Here is a 21,943-nt window from a genome sequence, read left to right on the forward strand (position 1 = left end):
ACTCACTCCAGAAGTTGTAGTCAAACAGGAAAACGCAATTTATGTGAACACCAAGCAAGAAGTGCCTCTAAAGGTTCTGGTCCTTTCTTATTGTATGCTGTTCATGGGTGAGAAAGTGCATGAGGAGAACATGAAACCCGTAACGCTTTCAGAAGGGTGAAATTCAGCTTCAGGAGCAGCAGATCGCAACGCTGTCAGACCAGTGATGTGATAGCATAAAACTGTACATTCTCAGTAAGTTCATACAGACAATTAGCCTCCATTTAACAGGTACCATCTTTCATATCTTATAGCTTGCAAATAATTTTTATGAGGTGATCCTTGTAAAGCTACAAGTAGGAAAGGAGAAGAAAACTTTCTGAGCATTCCACAATGAGGTAAAAATTGTTATTTTTCCATCATTTTCAGACATAAAACTTAACTACTGTACTTAAAACTGCTTGTAAAATTGGACCTCCTACTGAGTTTGCAAACATTAAAAGCCTCAAGTGATTTGAAAGCAAAGAGAAGACAAGAGCCAGGCCTATAGAGAGAATGAAGAAGTTACCCAAGTACAACCACCTTTAACCTGCCATTAAAAATCTTGCATATAAAAGTCGGTTGCTGTAAAGCCATCACAGATCAAACCTTCTCTTTATGCACACTTACAGATAGCTGTTGAAAAAGCACTGCATTTATCTTGTTCTAACGTACAGACTCTGCAGTGCCTAGAAGCTACAGGTAACTTTAATCTCCTAGAGGCTACCAGGGACAATTTGATTCTTTGATTCGACACCAACAGGCAGAAATTAAAATTTACATTTCTCCTGCTATCACATACTTCAATATTCCTTCCCTTCTGGGGGCCACTTGTCTTGCTAACCTCCCATTCTGCTGTTTCCTGCTGGTTAAACGCAAAGAACTAGTAGGAGTGCTCTCATATGCCAGCCACACAAATACGTTGGAAGCTTGCAGTAACAAAGCAAAGGCCAAAACTAAAGCCAAGGACGGGACCTAGGTAACATCATTTTGATATACAGCAGCAATCTGAGTGCCAAGTAGTAAGTGATTATGATTTTACACTGAGCAAGCTGTGTTGATACGGCTATATTCTTTCTACTCTCCACTAATACATGTATATTCAGTATATTTTGACATTTCCTTTTTCCCCATCACCATAAAACATCAGCGTCGGTACCACAATTAGATCAAGGGAGTTTCTGAAGTTCTTTCGTTATTTTTTTACCATCTAACTTTTGTATTGAAATTAGTGGCTAAGATAAAGACAAATCTTGCTCTTGAATCAACAGTTACTTGGACTTCCACTGGTACAACAGCAGAATTCAGCAGCTGGCTCCTAAACTGGTAAAAAGAGCAGCACGTTTCAGAAATCTGGCCTTAGCTGCTGGATGTTAGACACACAGCATACGTACCTTGAGTAGAGGCATGGCAGCTCGACATCGTGCAGTTTTTACGTTCTTTAGGTAATGAGATTCATCCTGAAACAAAACAGGAATTGAAATGAAGACAGCTCTGATCCATAGCCCAACTGCAGGATAAAGGACAAATTCCCAGTGTTCTCAGGTATCTAAAATATTAGAAGCTTATCCTTCCAGGGGAAATTTCAAGCACTGGCATAGTCACATCAAATTTTAAACATGAAGGCAGCACGTGGAGTAGCAGGCTTCCCACATTCAAACCCACAGTTGCACACAAACGAAATGGAAATCAAACCTTAAAGCCATAAATCTCAAATGATCACAGGCAAGTGACCAGAGGGGAGGAGGAAAGGGGAGGAGAAAGAGGAACATCATCTTCACCACCAGTGCTCGTTTGCCCCTGCGTGTCCTTTAAATGCAGCAAACAAGGGAGGCCTACACAGTGCTACTTTCCTAACTGAAGGGTTAATGAAAACAACAAGGAAAAAAGAAATCTAATTAGGATCCAACTGCTCTGCTGATAGGGCTCACCAGGTGGATAACAGCCTCCTACTTGAGCCATCACCCCCAAACAGGCTTCATTTCTTCTGCTATAGCAAAGCAGATCTTGGACACAAAATCTAATCGGCACCCTCCAAGGTACATTCTCATCTTTCCACGTCTGGATGAGCAAGCAACCATGCGTGTAAAGACAATACAACTGCTTAGCCTCCCAGGCACAGTCCTCTCCCTCCTGATTAACAAATAAGCTACGTTGCTGGCCCCAGTCAGCAAAAGAATATCGGAAGTAAAAGCAGGAAACCTCAGCGCTCAGTAGAGCTCCTAGCATCTGTAAAAACTTACAGAGTGTCCAGATCTGAACATATAAACACAGGAAGAACATTTTCCAGCTCAGGGCTGGTGAAAGGTTCCAATGTAGTAGCCCTACAGTAGCCTGAGTCCCTTTACTGAAAGCAGCAGCCCACGTAAGATAATCTGCACTTCCACCCTGAGAGTAGCTTGGGGAGAAAAGGGGGGAAAAAAAAAATCAGTTCCCTCATGAGCAGTTCCGTCTCCAACCCTCTCTCCACACCCCCCACCCCCAACAACTTCCATATTCCCATCTGATGCTGAGAAACAAAAGGTCTGTTATGTTCCAAGGGTTATATTTTCGGGGACAGGTGCATCTGTTAACTGAAAGCTAGCCTGAGAACACGAAACACAGGAAGCTTTGTAGACACTTTTGGTCTTTATTGATCCAAGCTGGATTTGAAACACTGCGTGTTTTGAATTTTTACAAACTGAAATCTAGAAAAATGCCTTTTACCATGGCTCCTAGGAAGGTGAAAAAAATGGATTTCAAACTAATTTACAAAAGCAAAGATACTTGTGACTGAAGAACGCTTAATGCACACTGTCAGTGGAATCCAAACAAGGGGAGGTTTTTTTTTGATGCTTTACCCACATAAGTGGTGTTGAGAGGTTATCTGGCTTACTTGATAAACACTGAAGTCAACCTGAAGTCCATTTCCCTCAAAAAGATACAACTCCAAGACTATTACATGGATACAACACACCTTGCTCTCCAGCAAGGGACACGCTCAACCACAATGGAGCCAAAGGTGCACCTTAAGCATTAAGGCAGAAAATACAGCCTCAGGAATCAAAAAAGTTTCATAAAATCCCACTGCTTTTGCTCCTGAAGAGATCTGTGATCACAGCCACAATTACAAGATAGTTTCAGTCCTAAAAAACCTCTGCCTCACGCTTCTCTGCTGTACCACACGAAGGATACACGACTTGCAACGTATATTTAACTTCAAAACTCCGGTGTACTACTTACAATAATAACTACTTGGAAAGTGTTCTTGAGTTGTTTGTCCATCTTGCTGAGGAGATCAAAGCTGATAATGTTAATCAAGCTTCCCGTTAGGTTGTCTTTGCCAGTCACGATGACGTTCGTGCTACCTGGACGCAAGGATGGAAGCCACCTGTGAAATGCCTGGAGGAGAAGAGAGAGTAATTTCATTCCGGTGCTCAAACCCTGTCAGGATCACAGAACCCATCACAAATTATAACACGAATGCTTACAACAAGGACTCACCCCACCCACCATCGGACATGAGCTGAGGGAATAGAAAGGGTCAGCAGCATTCCCGTGGCAGCACTGCCAGTCATGGGAAGATGAAGAATAGCACAAGGCTGTAAGGCCAAATCCACCTTCCACAGCCAGGAAGGCTCAAATTGATTTATTCTTGCTCCTTACTGAAAACAAAGTATGGTCTGCAATAGAAATGGGTGCCACCTCCTCACGATATTACTTGCTATGTTCACAGACAGAGAATGCAATAATTTCCAGTTCTCCCAACTCAGCAGGAAACTTAGGCTGTGAAGTTAGGCTGTGAACTTCTGAGAGGTAAACATCTCTCATTAATTAATTAATCTCTCATTGACAATAAAGCATAACACATCCAGACCAACAAAAACTCTTCCACTAGCCCTCCTTCTTAAAAAGTATACCAGGAAAAAAAAAAAAAAAACATTATAACAACAAAAAAGGAAGAAAAGATCAAGCCAACACCACACCATCTGCTCTGTGACAGCAAAATGAACTTCACGTGGTAATAGGCACTCAAAACAACCTCTTGAAATTCTCCACACCCCTTAGGAAGATATCCTTCTGCAAACCCATCTGTTAGGCACTGAGCACCCTCCCCTTCCCTTGTAAACCTGACCCCAGCGACACCAGTCTCTTTGCAACATTTGAGTCCTGATGGCCTTGCTCTGCAGAGGACTGGCTGGGGCTCCACTAATCAGGATCTGGTCCCTAAAGAAATGTTTTCAAGCAGTGGTGATGGGAAACATCTCTGCCTCCAGGCCCTTCACTTGCAGAAATCCCCCAAGCCTCATTCTTCTCCTCCGTGCAGCAACTACGTGTTGTAGTCAGGCGAGCCAAATACCAACAGCATGTGAGAAACCAACAGCTGGCTGTCAGGCACCACCTGTAAGCACCACAAACAAAATACGCCGCCACATGGGCAAGGCTAGATTTCAACCAAAAAACACGTGGCTGATGCTACACAAACTTGAGTCAACGGCTGAAGCAGTGGGAAGGTATCTAGAAGCTCCTACTGTGCTGCTCTCTCCTCTTCTAAAGGTCACTCGCCTCATTCACACCATAAAAGTGATCCTATACTCGATGCTGAACTTTGCCTGGAACAAGGACTTTGAAATTCCCGGAACAGAAGATCTGAATCTTAATTTTAAAAACATAGTTTTGATGCTGAACTCCAAAAGCACGCCTGCAGCGCTTCTCACCTAAGAGTAACTTGCACCTTCTTGCTAGCTTCCTACTGCACCTTAAATATTAAGGCACTCAATGGCATGAGCCCAGATAATCTAAAAATAAATCCTGCAGCTGAGATGAAGACAACTTCTGGCAATTCAGCTCTAGAGACACAACAAGAGCTTCCATGTTAAACACATCTGTGCAGAAGTGAACTGAGAAGGTTACAGACCATAACAAACTTCACCTTCTTCCTCCTTCTGCAATGCATTTTCCTTGGACTCGGGTATTTCACATACTCAAAGCAGCACGGACAATTTTAAAGCAAACATCCTAACAAATATCTCCCGAGGAGCCAGGAGGGCATAGGCAGAGGAAATGAAGCACTCAAGAAGAGAATCTTCACACTGCTTAAATCTCCTGGAGCAGGATGTAGGAGTTTAGCTGCAGGTACCAAGTACTTCAAGAACCCAGGCCCCAGAACTCTCCCAGTGTCTCCAACAGGAGCCCTGAATCCAGGTTAGGCGTTGAATCCCAAGTCCACGGGCCTTTGAAGTAAATCCTTTTCTTTCCCATCCGAAACACGATGAGCATTACTCCCTTGTTCAGGTTTTATTTTTTTTCTTGCCACCCAGTGTTTTGTTGCACTACTGGATGTGAAAACACAAGCCGAGATGCTCTAACAACCAGATTATAGAACAACGTGAACAGAAAAAATGTAAGTAAATCCCCACCAATCTACTTCTCATCAAAGAAGCATCACGGGGAAGACTAAACTCCCACCCTCTCCGACTCAGACATAAAGTTACAAGCTAAAACATCTGGCTTACATTTTTCTCCCACAATGAGCATCTCACTAGCCTATGGCAACCCAAGAGCCTGTGTCATGACTGATTTCTTTCAACAAACCACATTTCCCAGCCACATGAGCTTTGTTGAGCTTCTGTTTAGCAGTGATAAAGGGCTCCGAGGACTTAGCATCACACAGTGGACATGCTAAAAGCCATGTTATGACAAACATTTAATGATGATGATAATGGGACCTCTTGGAAAGAAGGAAGAATAACAAGAAGCTCAGCATCTAAGTCCTGCTATAAAGGAATTGAATACAACAGGCAGTTGCTTCAATGCAACTATTGTCTTCGGCACTAATGAGTAAAATGCCTCCTTGGAGCTGGCCGACTTGCAGGAACAAAGTTAACAAAGGCTCACAGGACATATTTGCTCTAAATCTCCATCTTTTCAATAGATCAGCTGGACTGCAAGAAGAAAATCAGCCAGCAAAAGGCAGCAGGCTTCTATCACATGGTCAATGCCAATGCTACGCAATTTTGCCCATCTCAGGTTTCTAAACAAGGACGGATTTTGCCTTCTTGCCCTTAAAATCCATCTTAAAATTTGAACTTGCACAGACTGCAACACAGAATAATCACCACACGTGCCCTCTACTGGCCATCTCCGTAATGCTAAGCTCACAGTACCTCTGCCCACGTGAACCTCACAGAAGAAGGAGTCACCACCAGCAAGGGCCATTCCTTTCGGTAATAGGCAGCCACGCAGATCGCCTGGATGGTCTTGCCCAAGCCCATGTCGTCCGCAAGAAGTAAACGGCCATTTCTGAAAATTGCAAAACTGGGGGAAATAAGAGGCAAGAAATGGGTTACCGTCTCTCCTGGCGTCCAAGGTGAGCACAACTCAACAACTGTCTGAATCAGAGGAGAAGCACTTTCTAGAAAAATTGAGGAAAAAAAAGAGAAAATCCTTTTGCAGATTGTGGATGACACCACAGCGAGCATCAACTGCAGTAAATATCTTTAGCCTGCTGCATGGTACCCAATAAACTGGGGATGTTTTGCAGGTTAAGCCTACAATGTGAACTGCCTGGAAGTAATCTGGGTTCTTCAGTAAACCTGGACCTTCTCCATTAGTTTTAACATAAATAAGCAGCTCATAAAATTCTTCTCCCAAAGCTTGGATGGTGCAGCCCAGACCTTAGAGACACTGATTTCATGCAAGAAGTAGATGCAAGACCTCACAATTATTTAAAGCACGTTTTCCGTGCTATTATTCATGCTCTGTCTGGGCTAAGAAAACATTAACAACAATGCCATTTAAATAGCAATAAACACAGACCTTCCTGGGTTGCATCTTGAATTCAGCAGCTAATAGCTGTATATGGCACAGACAGGCACATTTAAAAGGTTCTCCCTACATACAGTTAGCCATTCCAAGCCTTTAATGACCAGAGTCCCATTTCCTGGCACTCTCCATGTACTTTAGGATTTGGAGAGGAAAAAAAAAAAGTTACTTGGGTAAAAAAAATGACCTTACAAAAAAAAATCATATGACAATTAGGCACATATTGAATCGTGGGAGAGAGATCAGAGATGTACCATTTGAACAGTTCTGTAAGACTAGCAGAATGATATTTTTGTCCTGACTCATGATGAAAAATTCTAGCTAGAAACGAATAGATGTGTCATTCAATCAAACAAACAAAAAAAAAAATCAAAGAAAACAAACCACACCAAACAACCAAGAGCCCAGACTGGCAGAGTGTGACAACCCAAGACTCCAGAGAAATGTAGAGCCCTCTGTGGAAGAGAACGTGGCCTGGGCACCGATATAAAGCATACAATTCCAGGCAAAGACCAGCTCTAACAGCATGCAAAAAGGACCTACTTCACACCTTCCCGCTGAAAGGGCATGAGGCTCGTCACAATTTTAGAGTCCACTACTGAAAGGTCAGCCTCGGGAAGGTCTGTCGTCTGCGACGTGGAGCTCTGAATTTGAGCAGCGAAGGTCTGCACTACTGCCTCGGGAAGTGGCTCCACTTGCACAGACGCGAGGCTCTGGAACATTTTCACTGCAAAGAACAGAGCAGTTTGTTAGCAGCCGAGGTGCCATGCACACGACTTACATTACTGCCACGAGAGCACATCCCTTGACCTCATCTACAACATTATTTCCTACCCTGAAACAGCTGAAGAAAGCACTGCATCACGCACAGGTGTTGGCCTGGCCTCTTCCCTGAAGTCTATTTCAGCGCCACATGATGAATCACATCCCCTCCCCTTGTATTTAGGCTTTATTATAAAAAAACTGAAAGTCTGATGCCATCATTCAGAGATGATTGCTACTAATACAGCTGGAGCTGGATTATTCACATTGAGGGCAGTTTAGGGCACATTTTACTCAGGAATAAAAGTGTGGATTGGAACAAAAGAGCTCTTGAAGCCTAGAAAGTAAGAGCACCTTGATCCTGACCTTGGGATTCTGCACTAAATTTCTCTGAGGTCTCTACCACCCCTTAGTACATGACCAGGAGTGACCTGAGACAGTTAAAGAAGGTCATATGAATCCTCAGCTTTGACAACTCTTCTTCTCCTCTTACCCAAATTCACACAGGTTCAGCTCTGACTAAAATGCACATCACCCCACTTTCAGCATATTTGGATAAGAAAACGGGCAGTGCCTCAAGACTCAGAGACCCTACCCTCGTACCACATTGTCAGTGGCACTCGGCCAGCCATCCTTGCCTCCCCGTCCCGTCCCAAAAGGGGATAAGTATGTCTCTTTAATCCAGCTGCGAGTTTCTATGAAAATAAATACAATTTTTAAACATGTGGGACCAGGAAATCAGGCTCAGTAATCAACCTGCGGCCACTGACCGAGGAACAAAAGACACCTCTACACTAGGAACACAAATGCATGTGCACGGATCCTTTCCTGTGAGGAGCCACTTTTACTTAGTGGCTTGTAGAGGAAGTCAGGAAGACATAAAAACAACCCTGCTTGCAAAAAGGACCAGTGCTACGCTCCCTGAAATAAGAACTCACTACAGCAGCAGTAAACGCACCTCCAGATCCCAGCCAGGTATTCTCGTTTCAGTTAGCTCCAGGAGGAAAGCAGCATTATGGACCCCTGCCACATGAAGGGGGAAAGCAATTCAAAGGAATATACATATGAAAAGATTTCCATTTGCGGTTGGGCAATGGCCAAACTTTCTAAACTCTCCAGCTTAATTTATACTTCTTCAATAGCAGGAACTCTCTCCGCCCGAAGTAGAGCACAAGCTTGTTATTACACTCACAGACTGAGCTATGTGTTAGCATAATTGCTACAATTTGCTCACTGATAATTCTGTTGCTATTGTTCTGTACATGAGCTGGGAGAGTGATTAAGATATATCTGCCACCAGCGTGATTCATCCAACAGACACTTTTTACTGAAGTGACCTTTATATAAAGATGACTGAGCAACTAGGCAAAGAGACATTAACCTCTACAAACAGTTCCAAACTAACAGATATCACTGCTGGAAATGGCAACCAGCCTTTTAAAAACATTGTTTTTTCTTCCTGACGTAGGTAAATGAACAGGCACAAAGCGAATGCTGTTCCTCAGAAAGGCACATGCCACAGGAAGCCTCAAATGCCCTCACAAACTGCACATCTCTGGAGGTTTTTGGTTCAGGATTTGGTGGCGGTGATTTGGTTTGATTTTTCTTTAAATCTGTGGTATTCTGGATCCTTCACGCAATGTGTAAAACCGCCAGCACGGCAAAGAGAGTGCCAGACTGGGAGATGATGCATTTGTTCTCACTACCTAGCTCTAGCTACAAGATCAGGCCCTTTGCATATACAAAAGATCCAGGTCTGTCACCAGACTGCCCCAGTCCTGGAGCTTCACAGCCTCCAACAAGGCACACGCAGTTGTTTTCATGATTTGCCATTCCTACAAGGCCTCACCACGTAGCTCTCAGCCCCACGACCATTATTAACATTCCTGAGGCAGGCACCATAGCCACAGAGAGATGGTCAAGAAGCACGCTTCAGTATCCCATGGAAGCATGAGCCTGCACTGAAAGAAAAACCACTCCGAGCATTTCAGCTCTGAAATGCTCAGTCCTACACAACATGCTTTCTAAGGATGAGTGCAGAGCACCTTGCTTATTATCTTTCTGCAGCTTACCCCAATCACACTCCACAGCCACACACCCTCCCGTAAGTAGCAAGGCAAACACAGCAGGCCAACTGGGATGATAAATAATAATTATAATACTTAGGACTTGCATAATGCTGTTCATCTCAAAGCACTCTATAAACTTCACTAAACGTAAAAAAAAAAAAAAACAACAACAACTAAGAAGCAGATGTGCTAGGAACACGCTGCTTAGACGGAATTGTTCTGCAAAGTGGCATCCATTAAAAAACAGCAACAAAACCCCAAACAAGAGTTCTGCGTTTCAGTTCAGCCACAGTTCCACCAGCACAGTGTGGATGCACCAAGGCAGGAGTCGAGCGGTCAACTTCTGCCAAGAAATGAACGGTGCAGCAACACCTTGTTCTTTGATTCCACTTGGGAGAAGAATAAACGATGTTCTTGAAAAGATTTTTTTGGGGCAAGCTTTCTTTTAAGCATCTATCAACAAACACTGAAGCATTCTAGTGGGATATGAAGTTCTGCATCAAGACGACTACTTCGAGCAGATCTGCACACTCCTGCAAGAGAAACAAGCAGCTCTTCTTGTTTGGCCAACAGTAAATACAGCTACAGGAGAAAGCTGAATTCTAACCTGCCTCGTACACCAGCTGGAAGCCTAACATTGTGTGACATCCACAAAGACATTATTATTAACAGTAAAATGTATGCTGAACAAAACCAGCTGGAGTCAACACCCTAACTGTGCCCACACAGGAACTGTTGTTACAGAAATCATCGGCTGATTTGAAAACCTCGTGCTCTGACCTGAAAGACAGAATTTGCTAAGTGTGAAACAAAATAGCGTGACACCCTGCACACTACTGGAATATTGTAGCTAACTAAGAGGAAGAACTGGAAGTGAAACAGCCTGGTAAGCTTTGCTCTGTGCTCTTTTCTGAGCAAGGGGTGGCTGTGCCAGTTTACAAATTGATATGTGAACAAGAGGGAGCAAAACATTATGGGCAGGCTGGCGCTGAGGATTAGAGGAGCACTCCTAAAAAGAGTCTGTAAGACAGAATTTCCGTGAGGACAAGAAGGCCTGGTTGCCACCATGCCTACCTGTTCAAATATGGCAGGAGAAGAGAGGAATTTGTTCTCCTGCAGCTCCTTAGAGTTCAAGTAGAGCTGCTGTACGTAGTAAGCAGGAAGATTTTTGTGATAGCAAATACTGAGACATCCCCTAAGAAGCTGTACAGAAATTCAGCACAGAATCTTATAGAACAGGGCCACTCGCCCAGTGGGATGGCATGAATAATATACATATATAAAGTTTTGAGTCTGGGGAAAAAAAAAGGAAGTCTGACAAAAGGGGAAGGTGGCCATTTCATAGTCTGTTAGCCACTCATCTCACCAGAGTGGAAAGGCTTAGTCCACAAAATGAAGTTACAATTCATTCACCGCTCCCAAAAATAGCCCTAGCCGAAAAAAAAAAAAAAAAAAAAATAAAATCTGCAACTCACCCAGTTTGGGATAGTCCTCCAGCAAGAAATTCCACTTTCTGGTCTTTGCATCTGCAATAGTTACAACAAACACTGTCACAACTCTTAAAATAGACTGAGCTCTCTGTCCAGAGGAACACGGCCATCCATCCATGCCTCTTCATTTCAGAACTGAATTCACAGCACTCCAAAAGCGGCCCAAACAACAGCAAAATAATAACAGACTCACCGTAATTTCTAGAATTCATCTGTTTGAACACTCCAATAACTTCTGCAGAATAACCAATATCAACCTCAAAGCGGAAGCGAGAGATCAGCACACACTTCCCTTTGACGAGGGCTGAGGGTTTCTTCCAGTTCTTGCACATCTTCAAGAGGGACACCACATCAACCCCACTGTCACCGAAACGAGAGCCTGATGCCAAGCCAACCACATTTTCTCCTCCTTCCAGTGGTTCCAGAATCACTGAAGAAAGCCGATTCGCCGCTTCCACTAGGAAGAAAAACCATGAGATAGCATGGAAAGAACAAAGGACACGGATAAACGAGATGCACAGGATGCTTTGGAAAAGGATGACAAGTGGCTGACAAGCAAGCCAGACACCTTCACATTGAAAGGGAATAATGACTCCTTGCTTTAACTTGCAGGGACAAAGAATAGGGAGAGTGGTGGCTCAAATTGTGCAGGAGGGGCGGGGGAGCGTGTGAGAATAGGAAAACTAAGGCCCAGTATTGTCATTGTGTGAGGCTTCTGCTATCAGCAGTCCCAAAATGTGGCTTACTAGGCCAGTGCAGGCAACCTGCAGAACCACACTGAGCAGTAAATTGCACGGTCACAACACGGTATTTTCACTTAAGAAGCCGAAGGGACAGGGGTATGGTGATCAATAGCATGCGCCTGGAAAGGCTGGAAGGTGCTTCTGCAAAGAGCAAAGGAGAAAGATCTGAACACAGCTGCCTCGTGTTTCATGTGGACCTCCGATACCCAGTAGGAATGCCCTATACTCGTAATACTCTAGGAAGGAATTTAGGCCAAAACCTCAAATCTCCTCTGTTACAACTGAAGTCCATCACCCTTTATTCTAACACACCTTGCAGCTAGGCTTGTACTTGCCCCAGCCATCCGGGCTCCTCTCTTACCGATTACTAGCAACCACAGCTGTCACGATGCCAGGGCATGGGGAGAGAAGGGACAGATCATTTTGCAGCTGTTAGTCAAAGACCACGGCTAACAACGCTAACTAATGGCACATTTTTCCTTCTGCCTCTCTGCCAATCTATACCCATATGTTGTCTTTATTATTATCGTTCAACTGTGATGGTTTAAGGGAAAAAAAAAAGCCTGACATGACATGATTTCAAAAAAAAAAAAAAAAAAAACAACAACAACAAAAAAACATTCTCTTCATTTGCAAGCTCCTTGGTGCAGAGACTCTGCTCTCATCTGTACTTGACAAACTTCAAGTAAACCAGCAGCACTTAAATAATGAATGTGCGGCAACCCACATGGGAAGCTAAAATACCAGCACTCATCTGTGGGTTTTTCAAAGTGCTCAACACAGGCCCAGTTCTGTTCCCACTGAAATCAATAGTGATTTATCACTGGCTTCAATACAATGTGCTTTTGAAAAGCTTACCTGAACTGTTTGCCTCTGTCATCTCTCAATCTTTCCAGAACAAAATGACAGTAGACAAAAAAGATAAAACCATCCTTGCTATGTCAAAAAAGGCAACTTCATTTTCAGCCTCGCTCGGAGCTTTAAAGAACTGTATTTTTTCCTTTTCTGACACCCCAAAATTAACAGGAAAAAAAAAGTAAAAAAGATCTGTTTAAAAAGAAAATGCTTGAACAGACCTAGAAATTAATCATCAGCCAGAGGAAAACACTCAGGTCTCCATACAGACTCTTATAAAGTATCCACACAGCAGATATTTTCCCTATGATATGGTTTGTTGACTCCTAAGCAATTCAGCAAGTGCAGGATTAAGTCTACACTTGGCATTTATATTACCTCAAAAATCAAGTTATTTCTAATATACTACACCATGTCAGAAGAAGGTTATGAGCTAGAAGTCGAAAAGACAGGCATTATGTTTGAGTACCACTGTTTCTTTTATTACTCCAGACAATAACAAAGCTAAATAACAATTATGGAAAGGTTGCAGGGGGGAATGTTAAGACTTAGATCTCTTTTTATCATTCAACAGTCCATTTACTTACTGAAACTGATGTAATCTTCCAGGCTGAAATTCCATTTTTTCATAGTAGGATCTAAAATAGGGCAGAATATGAGTCATTTAGGGTAGAATAAAGCGGTGCTATAAAACGTTCATGCCTGGCAAGATTGAATTCATTCTACGCATGCAAAGTTCTTGATACACATCTGAAAAACAGCATGCACAGGCTTACAGCTACCTGACACCAAAAAAAAGCCACAGGGCACATCAATACTAAAGCAAGAAGAATGCATCAATCATTCACAGGCAGCAGCAACACAGGTGGGGAAACACAAGTAGAATGTAACAAATAAAGGCAGGGAGAAAAGATCAGAAGCAAGCTGAAAAGGTGGAAACTCCACTACTCTCAATAATCCAGTTAACAGAGCTAGCCCATCAACTCTGAACTACAGCTGAAGTGACCCATTTTCCCATACTAATTCATGGATAACTTCTCCTCCCTCATTCCCAAAAGGCTCTGACCAGCAGCCAACACTAAACTTATTAGAGCACTGTTCATAAAGCAAAAATTCTGGTTTCCTGGCTAAATCCAAGCTCAGGATATCTACACACAGAAATTCTTCCCAATTTCAGCTGCCTTCACTTGTGCAATCCCCCATTAATACCACATATGCCATCCCAACAGCAGCTGCACTAAGAGCTACTACAATTCCAGCAGATGCTGAAACTTCGATCCAACATTAAGACAGAGATAAAAGCAAACAATCAATTCTTACCATAGCTTTTGCTTGGTATTTTCTTAAACACAGCAATGAGTTCAGCGTTATACCCTATTTCAACCAGGAAACGGTCTTCTCCGTATTTCACACATTTTCCTTTTGTAACATTATTCGCTTTCTTGCGAGAGGCAGCTTCAAAAGTAGAGCCTGCAACAGCAGAGCTGGGCTGCTTCTGCACCTTAGCACTGGTCTGAAAGGCACCACCTCCCCCTTGGCTTTCTGTTGGTCTGCTTCTGTTTATCAGTGTTTCTGAATCACTCGGGGTGGCACTGCTCGGCGCTGAAACATATTTTATGGCAGATTTGCTCCAACTTTGTAAATCTTTAATACCATCAGGGTGCCCGTTATCAATTAATTTAGGATGAGATGGTTCTGCAGGGTTTTTGGAAGCTGGGTAGCATGTGGGCTGCTGGAATGTACCAAGATTAATTAAAGCTTGTTGTCTGTGTTTCTGACCATCGGCATCTGAGTTTTGTTGATGGGAATAACTCAGAGAATTTGGGATCGTTGTAGGGAACTGCTTAATGCCACTTGCTTGCTTAGCGTCCTCTGAACAATTCTTTTGTTGCTCTCCATGTGAACCAGCCATCTGTTGGTTTGCAGAGTAATGATTATAATTTTTCTGAAGATAGCTCTTCTGCTCTGCAGGACTGTGTGGATTCCGTTGGTCTTGGTTAATGAACCTGACATGATTGTTTTCTTGCTTCGAGTTTTCCCAATTGCCTGGACTCTGTTCTTTTACCTGAGGTCCCGCAATCCCCACCTGTCCGCCTCTCTGTGCTGCCAGCCTCTCTGCTCTCCTAGCCAAGGCCTTCTGGCGGTTCTCTTCAATTCTTTTCTTTTGCTCTTCTGTAAGGCCTGATGACATCTTCAACAATTCAAACAAACCCGAATCAAAACCGCGTCAGTATTTAATCACAGAGGCACCTGCTTCTTTACAGGAGTGGAGGCCAACCTACGTAAGAAAACAGCAGAGAAACACGAAGTTTCAACTCCATCCCCAACAAAGTTCTTATTGCAGTGACAGCTCAGTATTATTTGTGGTTAGATGTTACACTAACTGCTCCTACACAAAAATCTAGCTGTCAGACCAATGCTGAACCACTACCAGTGAGCGAACGCTGATAACCACCACTAGGGCTTTCCATGCTAGTCCCACATTGACAAAAAAGTATGGGGAAAAAAAAAAAAAAAGGGAAAAACCTCTATTTCCTAACAGCTCTGAGCACCCTCCTTGGCAAGTCCTAGCAGTTACCAGCCCTGATAAAACCACCCAGCATGGGGACAGCCTGCGAAGGCAAACGCGGGCAAAGCAGTAAGCCTCTGTGAGGTCTTATGCAGGAAGCATTTTATATATCTGGTTCCTAATAACAGGACTGCACAATAACAAGGAGGCAGCTCCAGCCCAAGGCTTTCTTTTGGCTGCACCGGGCTCCCACCACACGTCCCCTCACGCCCTGAGGCGTCGCCCACCTCCTGCAGCGCCTGGCCACGGCCGTTCTCCACCCTCTGCACAAAACCAGGCTCCCCCCTTGCCTCCCCTACAAAGTGGGGGATGTCCCGACCCCCTGGAGGCCTCGCTGCCGCCCCACAAGGAACCCCCCCCCGACCCCTCTCCATCCCGCTGCCTCCCCGCACCCTCCCGCTGCCCCCACACCCACCGGCGGGCAGAGGCCGGCCACGGCGCCAAAGGGCGCGCGGCCATGCAGGGACTACAACTCCCAGCAGCCCCCGCGCTCGCCGCCCAGCGGCATCGGAAAGCCGAGGGCGGGCGGCACGCCGGGAACTGAAATAAGGCGCGGGCCGCTGGGCACGCTGGGAAATGGAGTCTTCACAACCCGGCGCCATTTTAGGGGCGCTGAGGGGCTCGCTGGTGAATTAGGGGGCTGGAGGCAGCGCTAATTGTGTTGTTTGCCCCTGTCCTCTGCACACATGCGGGGTGTGAGGTCCCTGCTGCAAGCCACGGGCTGGGGCTTTGTCCCCTAGTAGCACCTAGAGCTTGCTTACCAGCTGCCTGTTGGGCCTGGTGCACTGAGGCACCTGTCTGTTAAACAGGTGCAGAATTAAAAGTAAGAGTAACACATGGGCAACAGCGATGCTACCTTCATAATAATGCAATTAGTCATATTTGCATTACATTTCTGAATAAAAGTGTTTCCCTGGGTTTTTATTATACGCGGGGTGTAATCATACGCACGAAGCCATCCCTCCTGGACAGCTGTAATCCTTTCATGTGTGGCCAGAGTGGCTTTGGGGCAAAAAGGCAAGGAAACAGTCCCATGAAGTGCTGTGACCCCCTTCCATCGCACACTGTCACTGCCCTTCCCAGCAGCAGGTCTGGAGCTGCCATCCCTGTCCCCAAATGCCATTTTCTCTCACCCAACAGATCCCTCGGTTGGGGACACAGAAGCCAGCTGGCTGTTTCACAGTTTATTTATTCATTCTTCTCTCTGCTAGTTAATTAAAAAAGGTTATCCTTAAATTGCTTCCTGATTAAGCAGCAGTGACTGTCATTAGTCAGGAGCTCGTCAGCTTGAGAAAAACAAGGCAGGCGGTGAGAGCGAGGTGCGACCTGACATACAGCACAGCCCTGGGAGTGCTGTTACTCACCACGTGTACACACAGACCCTTGAAAACACACAACTTTTTTTTTTTTCTTAATTAATTTAAAAAAAAAAAAAAAAGAACTGAGGAGATTCAGGTCCAGGATTTTGTCTCAGCTTCTCTTAGAAAGCAGGAAAATCTGCTTTCATAAAAGTTGGATGTTCCTCCAGACTGCAGCACCGTATAGCATGGAGTGCAAGAAAAGGGTGCTCAGCCCCATCATCTCCTCTCAAATCCTTTCTGTTTACTCCTTTCCCCCCTGCAAGCTGGCAGATTCCTGCTGGCTGTGTAGCAGGGAGAGAACAGAATGGATGAGAGACCTTTTTGTTCCTTCTTGTTACACTTTTAACTGCCCAAAGCTAAACCAAATCCCAGTGCCATGTATTGGCACGAGTGAGGACACACACAGAGCATAAGCCTGCAAGTATTTCCAGCCACCTTCTCCCTTCCAGTAACTATACAATTCCAGGTCTCACGTGATGGCTCCTTATACTGTAGGAGATGAGGGGGGGAAAAAACAACACTTGGGAAAAGTGGAGAAAAGCTGTTATTGGGGTCTGTCCACAGCTCATGAGAACAATAAGAGCAGAGAATTGTTTGCAGAAAGAAGAGCTCTTGGGTTGCACGGTCAGGCAGACACACAGACAGACGTTAAAGCATTTGCTCCATATGGCACAACTTCAGCAAGGCACGAGGAACAGCTCAACCATGCAGAAAACAGGCCTACAAAATGAGAGGCTGTTTGCGAGCAGTTTGCTGGTAGCACTCCAGGTGTCCTTTTGGTCAGAACATGCTTCCAGCAGTGGCTTGGACTCACCCTCCATACACTGGGTCAGGGAGCAGGGATGCAGTAAGAAAATCCTGGGAGGACTGGTGGGTTAGCACACCCCAGCTCTGCTGGGGAAGAAATGGTTTGCTCGCTTCTGAAGATGCTCTGCCATCAGGAAAATATAAGGGACCCAAGCCCCCAGGGCTGTTCTGAAATCTTACAGATCATCCTCTGAGTGTTTTTTGAGCTGTTTGTGGAGATCCTACCACTGAATGTCCTGCTGAGCATGTCCCCTCTGCTCCACTTCCATTCCAACACACCTTCATGGTTCTCCACACGGGCAGAGCTGTCCACCTTCTTCCTGCAGTCTCTGCTGAGGCTGAAACGCACAGAGAGCCGATGTGTGCACGATGATCCAGGAGGTGATTGGGAAAGTTCAGCCCACATGGATGGCCCTTGGATGCCCCAGCTTCTCAGAGGTGTTTGGAAGCCCACACGCAAGCTCAGAAACACCATGTCCAAACATGCTAGTCTTCAAACAGCTGGGAAGAGCTTGTAGTTGCTTCTTTTCAAATAAATTAATTCCATGTCCATGAACATTATCAGCACCTTCCCAGCTAAAACCAGTCAAGTGACTGGACTGGGGGCAGGCAGGAAAGGTCTCAGGGCAGGAGAAAGGCCCCTGGACTTGTAGAATTTCTTCTGGTTGGGGGAACCATTTTGTCTGGTTTGTCTGCTTTTAGCATCTGACCTGAACACTTTCTATAGCACCTGTCCTCTGGAGGCTGAGGGGATGTGTTTGGGGTCTTCAGCAGGCCCTGAGCTTCCTAATGGGGTACCAGAGACCCAGGTTCAGAGTGCCAGAGGGTGCTCGGCCTGGTGCTTGGGTTTTGGGTTGGACTTCAACACAGTAGCTGCCCCCACATTCCCCTATACCAGTTCTTCTAGGGTTTCTGTTTAGACAACTGTTGATCCCCTGTGTTTTCCCTCTGCTGCTGTACATAAAAGACCGTAGCTTGCCCATTTGACAGCCCAGCTGCTACCACAAGTTGACTCTGAATCAAGCAATTTCCCTGAGCATCTCTGTATCACCAAAGACAAAAAATTGAGTTTGCTGAATCCAGCTGCCATTAAAACCTTGATGAACGATTTCCAGAGGCTTTTCTGTGAGTTTTTCTAGCATGAAAAGGTTGCTCCCCTCCTCTGACTGCTAGCTCAGTGAAGGCCACTTCTTTTTCCCTGCTCTTTGGCCACCCAGTGCAAGGAAAATTAGTTGCCGTCCACTCTTTTGAAGCAGCCTCTTTTATCTATGCAGCTTGTTCTTCCCTGGCACGCTGAAGCCTTCCTGCTCTTGTTTATAGTACAGCCCCTCCAACAGATTGCAGGGTCTCTTTTCTGCCTTCTGTCCTTCTTGGCTGGATTCCTCTCCACAGCTCCAGTCCAGAGCAATGGTCTGCACAGCACATGGCCTCCACTTGGCTGCCAGGCCACTGCCACACTCACATGGCTGCTGCAGGGCTGAGACGGCTCTTGATCTTTGATGTGATACAGCCCAGGTGTGGAGGACATTTCATTGGCACTCAGAACAAAGATTTAAAAAAAAAAAAAAAAAAAAAAAAAAGAGAGAGAGAGAGAGAGAAAAAGAAAAAGAAAAAGGAAAAATAAAAAAACCATAAGGATGCAAATGATGTTTCCAAAGCTACTGTGTTGCCAGCACTTAACACAACATGAGCTGTGATCCTGCTCAGGGAGGCACCGGCAATGTGGACCCTCTGATGTCCTATAGTATACTTGAGCTCAGGCCAGGGCATGTCCCTCTGCCCTACACAACTGCTTTATATTTTTTCCTTTATTTTTTTATTTTTTTTCCCCAGACACTGAACAGATCTTTATCATGGTGAAACACAGCTGAACTGGCAGAAGGGTGCAAATGTAGAAGGGGAGACCCATGTGCACACAGAGAGTTTAATTGTATAAGCTTTATTTCCTTAGGAAACCAAGCTAAAGAAACAAAAGTTGCATTCCCAGTTCTATTCTGGAGCTTAAATTGCTGGCCTGGTTTTCAAGCTCAGAATAAGCAGCTAATCCTATCGCCTTAGTATTGATGTGAGGCCAACTTTTGAGATCCTGTTTGTTAAAGCTAACTCCAATTCTCTGCGTTTTCCCTTCTTGGGGGACAACAGACCCAGAGATACAGAGAAATTCTTTAAGCAGAATCATTAGAGGTCATTAATGGTAAATAATTAACTACCAATGTAATATGAATGGCCCTTTGCCCTTGCACAAGACCAGGACATCTCCTTGGAAGTTCTCAAAGCACATTTCAGACCAAGAGGACTTGGCCAAGAGGTTCTGAACTTCTTTGGGATGCAAAGTCTGATGCCAAAGGGGTTTCCAAGAGAGACCCAGGGTTATAGCACACTAGAGACTTTCCTAAAATCCCTGATCTTACAGTGGATTCTGGTTCTGTTTTACCCACATCTGCTGTGGCCTTAGGAGCAACATATCACCACTGATTTACTGAGGAACGTGGACTCAGCACAGGACTCTGTGCTACCTTAGTCTTCACTCAACCAATGATGCAGGAAGGTTGCTCTCATCTTAGAAACCTCCATGAATGCTATGCATGGAAAGTGAGACAGAATCTGGCCTTGGCAAACTGCAGACTTAAGGACACACTTAACCTGAAGAGTGTACTTAAGCTTGTTATTAAGCCTCCCCCTTCAACAGAGATGATTTTCCTTTATATTGGGAGTCTCATCTGCTACAGAAGGGGGGAGTCACAAGGTGATTTGTTTGTGATATTTTGTATAGCAGCCTGATCTGAAAAGCACTTGCTGTCAGCTGCAGTATTTTGCTACCAGCTTGTCTCAGTGACTTCCACTGGGCTCCTTGGGATGGCAATTATTGCACAACAGAAACTGCTCTTGAAGTTTCAGGGCAGCATGCTCACAAGGTGCTGCTGCAGTCTCTGCCTGGGTGGTGCTATACATCTCTCCTTATAAATAGCAAGGGTTGTGGGCACTGGGAACACACACGCCTTTATTTATGGGGGTATTTCCCCATTTTGATCACAGTAAGAGTCGTGATAGCCAGATCCTGAGAAACAGCTCCAAAGGTTCTGCTTAAAAGAATGTGACTACAGAAAGCAGATGCTCATCAAGTTAAATAAGGAATTTAATTAGCCTGCATTTTATCTTGTTTTCAGCAATATGATGACAAATCGCATCTTAATAAAATAACATTAGGGAGCAGCACAATTCCAGTGCTTCAGGAAATGAGAAGCAGTATAAGTTATAGGCCTGTTCCCACCGAAGAAGGCATTCTCATTCAGAAATCTGACATGATGTTAAGATGGGTGATGTTTTAGCAAAATGGTCCTTTGGCATTTAGAAAGATTTACAGCCACTTCCAGTTTTAAAAGGCTGAATGTAGGGTGATAGGGGAGAAAGAAGTGGCATGAAGAACTCAAGGGAGTAGTAGGGCAATTAATTTTTTTTTATTCCTCCAGGAATGGAGGAATATGGCACAGGCATGCAGGGTTCTTTACAGGTAAATAAGAAGAGTTGTCCTTTCCTTTTACGGGGCTATAACTAAATATAGATACTGTACACTCTACAACAAGCAGCAGTTTTGCTTTTGTCATGTAGTCAGATATGTCCACATTCAATTACAAGCTCGCATTTGATCGAGGAAATCAGTTTTGTGTAACATCATTAGCATAAGACTCACCCTGGGAAAGGTTCATGAAGGATCTATAGAAATTTCATTCCAGTCGTGGCTTGAAGGCTGGAAAAGTTTGTCTAAGCTCAGCTGTAACTTCTGGGACTCAAGAAACTAGCATTATTTGGAATATTTCTGTCAAGTAAAAAGGGTTACAAAATGCAAGAGTTACAACAATTAAAGACAATGACAATTAGTTTCATTATAAGAATACAAGAACTATGCATGCCATTCAGAGTCCTTTCTTTTGTCTCTACCAGGGAGCAGATGCATGCTTTAAGTAATAGCTTGTGGGATTAAGTTTTTAATTGTCCACTATGAAATGCACTGTTTGATATCTCGAGGCAATAGATTTCACTTGCTGGTCATGTGTTGTAACAACATTTATTCCTGGTGGTCCATTTGACATTTTCCATCTTTCAGATTCTCTGGATGCTCCATAGATCTTGTACTAGGAAAGGAAGAGAGTGCATGTGTTGTCTGATTAGACCATGTCATGCGAGGGTACGCATATACACAGTCAGTCCGTGCATTAAGTTTATACATGTATGCAAATGTGTGTATATAAAAATACATATATATATATTTACTAATAGGGTCACTTTATGGTTTCATGACCTAATCTGTTAATCTGAGTTTATGCTGCTCTTGCTGATGATGGAAATCCTTCAGAGGTCATTGGTGAATTGGGAGTCTTCTGCCGGTAACTTCTTGGCCTCAGTTTGGGTTAGGATTATGAGGTCTACAAGCCGTTGCTCTCTGACAGCTGTTTACTGATGTATG

The 21,943-nt window shown here is 44.3% G+C and overlaps 1 protein-coding gene across 3 annotated transcripts in view; it reads right to left on the reverse strand.

Annotated features, from left to right (window-relative positions):
- SMARCAL1 (SNF2 related chromatin remodeling annealing helicase 1) overlaps window positions 1-15,799 on the reverse strand; it is a 33,360-nt gene extending 17,561 nt beyond the window's left edge. For 2 of the 3 annotated variants that reach the window (XM_082763339.1, XM_082763337.1), the window contains exons 1-9: window positions 15,726-15,799; window positions 14,062-15,019; window positions 13,329-13,379; window positions 11,337-11,600; window positions 11,129-11,179; window positions 7,366-7,549; window positions 6,165-6,315; window positions 3,241-3,399; window positions 1,413-1,478 (exon numbers count right to left, since the gene is read on the reverse strand). In XM_082763339.1, coding sequence (XP_082619465.1) covers window positions 1,413-1,478; window positions 3,241-3,399; window positions 6,165-6,315; window positions 7,366-7,549; window positions 11,129-11,179; window positions 11,337-11,600; window positions 13,329-13,379; window positions 14,062-14,932 — 1,797 coding nt within the window. In that variant the 5' untranslated portion in view covers window positions 14,933-15,019; window positions 15,726-15,799. Of the gene's footprint in view, window positions 1-1,412; window positions 1,479-3,240; window positions 3,400-6,164; window positions 6,316-7,365; window positions 7,550-11,128; window positions 11,180-11,336; window positions 11,601-13,328; window positions 13,380-14,061; window positions 15,397-15,725 lie in introns of those variants that run through there. The other variant, XM_082763338.1, reaches the window with a different exon arrangement.
- Window positions 15,800-21,943: the final 6,144 nt, after the last annotated feature.

The sequence above is a fragment of the Aythya marila genome (assembly GCF_965140915.1).
Source record: "Aythya marila genome assembly, chromosome: 6".
Lineage (NCBI taxonomy): Eukaryota > Metazoa > Chordata > Aves > Anseriformes > Anatidae > Aythya > Aythya marila.